The following is a 7,005-nucleotide window of genomic DNA, read 5'->3' as shown; positions in this document are numbered from 1 at the left end:
TTTTTTAAAAGCCAGTTATACTAATGTGAAATCTAAAACCTTATCTCATGCAAATAGTCTTGGCTAGACAGTTGTGTTGAGAAAATTAATTGCAAAAGTATTCAATAAGAACAACACTTTAAAGAAGAAAGACTAGGTGTAAACAACAAGAAAGACACTCCCTGGATTACAGTGGACATTTAATTGCTTGTGAAATTTACATACGCTGTGATACCCATCCTGTGTATTGTAATATATTTTTAAAAACTAAAAAAAAAGTTTTACACACCAGACAACTTAGTTCTCTATTTTTCTCAGCTTCAGACACCCTTTTAACATCCCTCTGTCTATTTAGGACGAGAACTCACGCGAATAGCAGGGCCGGAATTTCCAAACAGAAGTTCTGACACTTTGGAAACTGAAAAGGGCGTGAACTTCGCTGAGGACACGCCTGTCGCACTGGCGTGGGTGGAGTCGGCAGCATTAAGTCTATTTATTGCGATTCCAGCATCTGGATTCCGAACTTTGAGTGTGGTCGGTTGGTGTGGTCACGCAATCACAATTGCATACATACTGTTGGGAACTTCCAGAACTATCGCCACAATGCCATCCGACTTCCTAACACCGTTCCTGGAACTGGATGATGAATTTTGCAAGGTGAGAACTTAGAACTTAGAGCCTAGTTTGACGTTAAAGATATCATTCGATTAAAGTTACTACATGAGTTTAATTGTAGTCACTTAATTACAGATTTGGTTAGTACATTGCAAGAATGTATTTTCACGTGAAGTCGTAATGTTGTTTTAATGTTGGAGAAAACAAGCAGAATTGTTCCGCTGACTTGATGCCCACCCATTATTAGATGTACGGCAAGTCACACTACAGCACGAAAATCTAAGTGCTTAAACTGTGTTTCAAAAATGTAATGAGCGAATAGCAATTAGATTCGCATGTGTCTCCTCGGTAATGTAGCCGATGGGCATGTACTTTGATTATGGAACTGCTCGGGTTTCTCGTTACGAAAGTTTAAGTGTCTTACGTTGGAATGTGCTTTTATCCCATTCTTATCTGACAGAATTTCCGAAGCCTGGACATGACAGCTGGCGTAGGACCCACCACACCGAAACAACGCGCTGTGGGATTTCAGCGCCGGCACTCCATGTGCCCAGTGACCCTCCCCAACTCCAAGTTCAACAGTTGCGGCAGCGCCGACCCCGTCAGCGAGCTGGTCTGCTGGCCTCTGCAGCAAGGAAACCAAAACTGGAACCGTGGACAACAGCAATTGCCCAGATCGTCTATCAACCAGATACCATTTCGAGTGGACCGTTCGGTCAGCATGATTGAGAGTCATGTGAGCAGCTATGGAACCGGCGAACAGGCGCTCCCCACGCCGCCGCTTCTGCCGCCGCCAGGGTTGAGCATCAGCACGAGCTCCTTGTCACCTCCAAAGTCTCCTGCCTCCACTCCGCCTATCTCTACGCGCTACAAGACAGAGTTGTGTCGCACTTATGAGGAAAGCGGTACGTGTAAATACGGAGCAAAGTGCCAGTTCGCTCACGGCATGGATGAGCTTCGAGGTCTTAGCAGACACCCCAAGTACAAAACCGAGCCCTGTCGCACCTTCCACACCATCGGTTTCTGCCCCTACGGCGCGCGCTGTCACTTCATTCACAACGCGGACGAGCAGCATGGTCCGGCTGGCGACGTGCCACCGCAACGTCAACAGATGCGAGAACGCCCCCAGTTATTGCGTCAGAGCATTAGTTTCGCTGGGTTCTCGTCTCAAGCACACGCCGGGTTCCAGGCGGTCCCAGAGCCCCTAACATTTTCCAGAGCTTCTTCGGTATCCCCTCCTCCTTCCACCGGCAGCCCAGACCTGCTTTCCCCAATATTCCCAGAGCCGGGCGCTCTGAAACACAGCTACCCATTCTCCACCGACCTCGGCAATGATCAGCCTCCAAACCCGCGCTTTTACGCGATCACTGACACTAAAAGCTACAGCGGCTGTGCGCTGAAGTGCGCAGTCCCGAGTCGCCCCCGCAATGCGTTCACCTTCAGTGGGCTGACAATGCTGCAAAGAAGTGCGTCCGCGGACTCTCTCTCTGACCAAGAAGGCTACACCAGCTCCAGTAGCCTCAGCGGTTGCGATTCTCCCAGTTTCGAAGGCAGACGACTTCCCATTTTCAGCCGCTTGTCTGTCTCAGACGACTAAACCTATGTGCATATTGCATTTTCCTCGAAGCAGTTCTGGCGGTGCTTTGTTTAGTGAATAACTAGCTAAACTTTGAAATCTGACAATGTATACTGTTGTATACCCGTTTTAGCTATCATGGGTACTTTGCGTAGCTTTATACGATATTATTGTTTTCTGAAAAAAAAGAGAGAGTTCTGTTCAAGAATTTTCTGTACCCATTTTATAGTTTTGAAAAAAATATAGTAATAAAAAAGGACGTGTATTTGGGCTAACCACAAACATCAAAGTTTTAAAAGGCTGGTATTTTGCAGCGGTGGCTTATCGCACGTGACGTAAAATATAAGAGCTTTCAGTGGTTTACTCCAAGGCACATGCCCCCTTACTTTTGTATTTTTTATTTTATTTCTTTTTCTTTTAACCAAAGCTGAAAAGAATATGTGAAGTCTCGTCGGCAGAGTTCATATTAATCTTATGTTTATTCCAAAATGTACTGTAAGTAAATCGTAGCCTTTAGTAAAGGCGTCTAATGGACAGTATTATAAAATAGTCTAACCATAGGGCTTTTTTGTGGTTTATTTATATTTTTATGTTGTCCCACATAAATAATTTCTTTTTTCAAGGCTGTGTAAGTTCTCTAATATGCTGAAACATGCTTTACCCAGTTAAATTTTAAGTGCATTGTTTGAGCTATTTTGTAGCTTTAAGAAGAAGAAATATAGACTTCCTTGAATGTAGGATGCCATCTCAGGATTTTAACTAGCACCACCCTTTAAGCAAATGGGAGTTGTGTTTATATTCCACCTTGTTAAATCAAACTACAGGCCCATTGCTCTTCCTGTCCATTTAACAATCTAACTTTGCCCTTGATAGGTTGTCCATTTGTAATAACGCTTGTAGTTATATTGCAATGTCTCCCCCAAAACCAACAGTATAATAGTTTGTGGTGTGATCTTAAGTGCATTACATTATCTGGTTGCAGGCATCTGAAACAAATGAACATGGGTCTTAGAAATTGTGGTCTATGCTAAGTTGAGAGAGCGATAGTCATTGCACAGCTGTCAGTTTTCCTGAGATTTAAACGTCTCTTGTCTTTCGCATGGCCGGAGGATGTGACCAGGTGCTTACTCATGACAAATAACTGCCAGAATGGTTGATTTTTAAAAAGAAAATGTAATGAAAACTTCAGAACTGTTAACTTTTGGAGAGTGTAGTGTTTTTAAAAAAATGTTTTCCATGTACATAGTTTGTTTTTAAGTTGTTTTCACTAGTGAGCCTTGAGCTTATTTTGTAGTGCAACTGTGATCATTTACTTTTGCCTTAACTTTGTGACTGAAAAGACAAGCTTTTGCATTTTGTTAACTTAAAATCTATTTATTTCACGTTCTTGTTATTAAAGCAAAACTATATTTTGTGTTGGTTTATATTATTTGTTTTTTTTATATATATAATTTAAGTGTATTGTTTACATTCCACGGGAAGGATATCCCTCTTTTTATCTTAATATATTTTTTACACCTTTGTTCTGAAATAAACCTGTCATTCAAAAACAAGCCAGTGTCTCCGTCTGGTTGATACACAACTTCCATTCACTCAACCAGCAGATATCCCATGTTTAGAATTGACTTCAAACTATGAAAGAGTAAATCTCATTATTCAGAGCTGTGAATACAAGAGTCCTGAACAAAATATAGTCATGCAAATATTTTAAAGTGACAGATGAAAACTATTCATTTTATTTACATGAAATAGTTTTGGCTGAGGTATTCTGTGAAACTTGTATAACATAACATGTAAAGACCTGCCACAAAGAGAGCATCCACACACACACACAGAAGGGAACAGAAGTGTTTGTGTGTGTGTGTGTGTGTGTGTGTGTGTGTGTGTGTGTGTGTGTGTGTGTGTGTGTGTGTGTGTGTGTGTGTGTGTGTGGTGCCTTTCTTTGGGGATTCTGGACAGAACAGGCCAAGGAGCCATTGAAGAAGCATCCGTCACACAAAGACAGTAGCCATTCTATTGAGAGAAAGGGAAACAGTGACACACACAAGAAGTGGGGGGAGATCCTCGCAGTGCGGCTTTTGTGGGCCAGCTCTCCCTTTCTCAGCTTTCTCAGCAACATCTGTATGCTAATGCCGTCTATGTAAATGAAGCAAGTCTTCAGAGAAGGGTCATTTGCAAATCCATTCAGGGGGTAGAGGCCTTGGGAGTAGATTTATTGGAGAGCAGGGGAGAGAGTTTATGCTTACAATTGAATGTCCAACTGTTTGCAGGGGGTGGGTGTGAGGAAGGGGGGGGGGGGTGTTATGTGGTTCTTTTCAAATGGTATCTAACGTGGCCCCCATCGTGTCATCGCTAACGCCTTGGAGGTTAAATATTCATCCTCAATCGCATCTGGGATTTTCTAGGCTGTGCTTAATCTGCCGTCTCTAAATCTCAGTTTTTGGGGGTTTGATAAAAGGTGGAACTAATTTATAGCAAAACAAAAAGCTGAAAGACTAACTGTGATGTCATACACGCTTTTCCTGAGAAATCTCTGCACAGCAAGACTTGGAAAGACAAGGATTTGTTTACCAGTAAGAAAAGATAAATGTAAAACTTCGCTTCGCACAACAACACATTGTTCCCTGGAGTTATATAACATGGCAGACTTGACAGTTCTAGGGTACATTTCCGAGTGTTCTGTGGCTCGCGCTGGCTCACAGTATTCGCCACAGATTGCTGGAATGCGAGGAGCGCCGCTACTCTCCTTAGGAAAGACTGACATCTACAGGTTCGGAAATGAAACTGCATTAGGACCTGTACCAACATACATTTTTAACAACAGACATTTTCCTTTAGGAATACATATAGGTAGACCTACTTTGAAACACAGTGATGTGCGATAAACGTTTGCGTCGCCGCTCTTTCTCAAAAACATTATTTTCATGGCGCGAAAACACAGATTTGTTAAGAACTCTTGATGAAGTTTTTAGATCGTCCCGCCACTCACATATGAGCAACGGGCTGCAATAATATGCCTACGTAAGTGCCAACATCATTTTTGCGCAAATTCAACTATGCAAAATCCCATGTTTCAACCTGTTTGTTTGTGCTTGCATGTTGCAATATACAAGTCAGAATTCAACATTGCAATATTCAATGAACTAAAATGACATGTTTTTTCTGGTGTGGAAGGAACTGTACCGGGCGTCACTCCAAATATCTATTAAAAAGAATACAAATGTGGATGAATGTAATTATTTCTGTCAATATTGTCAAATTAGTGAATGATTATTGCAAATATCCAAATACATATATCATGGCTTTTCTGCGGTTAATCTTTCTTCGTTTGGTGCTTCGTTTTTCGTAATTAGGTGCTTAATTAGGTATTTTCTGGTGTGGATGGAACTGTACTGGGCAACACGTGGCTGCATGCTCCAGTGGCGCAATCGGTTAGCGCGCGGTACTTATACGACAGTACGCAGTTGAGCAATGCCGAGGTTGTGAGTTCGAGCCTCACCTGGAGCACGAGTTTTTGAAAAGAACGCATTCTCCAAAGGTGCTCACCTGTGGTCCTCTCCTAAGGAAGTGACACGGTTCAGGTGTGTGTACAATAACACAGCTTTTCCATGCAGGAAGTATTACGTGAAGAGAAATCCGCTAAGTGAAGGCAAACTTGTCCGAAGCAACCATTCGTTTCTGCTTCTCCCGCATGAATTTCATGAGTAATGGATATTATTTCTGAAATAGCATACCAGTGGAGGCTGGTGACTTCCAGAATTGAGGAGGCCATTTTTTTCCGCTTGCTCACTTCACTCGCGATGGAATGTTCCCTGTTCTCTTATCTGTCTTTGTGCTGGCCAAAGGCATACTATTTGGAGTGTAAGCTACAGTCAGAAAGTTCTGGCTGATGAAATTCATTGTGCAGAGCTTAGCCTTGTGCCTTCCTGAAGAAATGACATTGCTGTAAGTCTATGAGCCTGCCTGATAATTAAGCTGAGAAATGACATTTGGATGTAATATAAATGCCAAGTGAACATGTGTAAAAGGCAGGAATTTTAATTATGTAGTTAAAAACAATTTTGTTTAGCTTACATTTTTCATTCTTCTACAGCTTCAACAGGTAATCACCAATTTAATCAAGTTTAGCATATAAAAAAGATAAGATAACACTTTCTTTATCATATGTAGTTTTATTCAATATATTTAATATAAAATATGTAAAAATATGGTTCCAGTTGGCTTTATCTAACGTTAACGTTATCCACTAGAGGGCAGCACTCTATTCGTATTTAGAGTGAATTTCCTCACAGAGCAACAATTCGGTAATTTGATATGGAAGATTATTAAATTGACTTGTAATAAAACGAAATGGACTACATTAAAAATAAAACTGTTCAATAAATCCCAAATGGTGTCTAACATGACCTATTGAATGTCATTCTCACTCCCTAGTATCTGGAATCTGCATATCTCCAGCCCAAGAGCTCAAATTGCGCTAGAATCTCGCCGACTTCCGAGGTAGTTTTAAGCAAAAGTGTTTGGCCAAATGAGCTATAAACTCCAGGGATGATAGCCAGGGGTGTTCGCTAAATTTCCTGAAAAGCACGAGTTGATAGGACACTCGTAGCCACTATGGCGAGTGTTTGTTTGACTGAAGTGACTAGCGAATTCTCAAAATGGCTTCTGTGTTGAATAGGAAAGGAAAGGATAGTTGATTCCAAATGAACCAGTAGCATGTGATTGGACGAACAAAATGTCAATCTTTCAGCCCTGGACACAATGCATGGTGAGGCCAGGCCTCCGTTGCCCACCCATTTTCAGTGATCTGGCCAATCACATATTGGCATGAAAAA

At 41.7% G+C, this 7,005-nt stretch overlaps 1 protein-coding gene and 1 non-coding gene across 2 annotated transcripts; both read left to right on the top strand.

Annotated features, from left to right (window-relative positions):
- Positions 1–509: 509 nt before the first annotated feature.
- On the top strand, positions 510–3,723 carry sb:cb81 (mRNA decay activator protein ZFP36L1-like). The gene is made up of 2 exons (XM_061217313.1): positions 510–636; positions 1,055–3,723. The coding sequence occupies exons 1-2, from the start codon at positions 583–585 to the stop codon at positions 2,189–2,191; spliced, it is 1,191 nt and encodes a 396-aa protein (XP_061073297.1). The 5' UTR covers positions 510–582; the 3' UTR covers positions 2,192–3,723.
- A 1,860-nt stretch (positions 3,724–5,583) lies between these two features.
- On the top strand, positions 5,584–5,677 carry trnai-uau (transfer RNA isoleucine (anticodon UAU)). Its single transcript has 2 exons — positions 5,584–5,621; positions 5,642–5,677. It is a non-coding gene; the product is annotated as a tRNA-Ile (tRNA).
- The last annotated feature ends 1,328 nt before the right edge of the window (positions 5,678–7,005 follow it).

This window comes from Conger conger, chromosome 13, assembly GCF_963514075.1.
Source record: "Conger conger chromosome 13, fConCon1.1, whole genome shotgun sequence".
Taxonomy (NCBI): domain Eukaryota; kingdom Metazoa; phylum Chordata; class Actinopteri; order Anguilliformes; family Congridae; genus Conger; species Conger conger.
Note: the sequence above shows the minus strand (reverse complement) of the source record. Positions and strands in the feature narration are given on the sequence as shown.

Excerpts from the sequence above, each read along its gene's own strand:
- sb:cb81 (XM_061217313.1), top strand. The coding sequence starts at position 583 with ATGCCATCCGACTTCCTAACACCGTTCCTGGAACTGGATGATGAATTT. Across the intron at positions 637-1,054 it reads TGGATGATGAATTTTGCAAG|AATTTCCGAAGCCTGGACAT; the intron begins GTGAGAACTTAG and ends CTTATCTGACAG.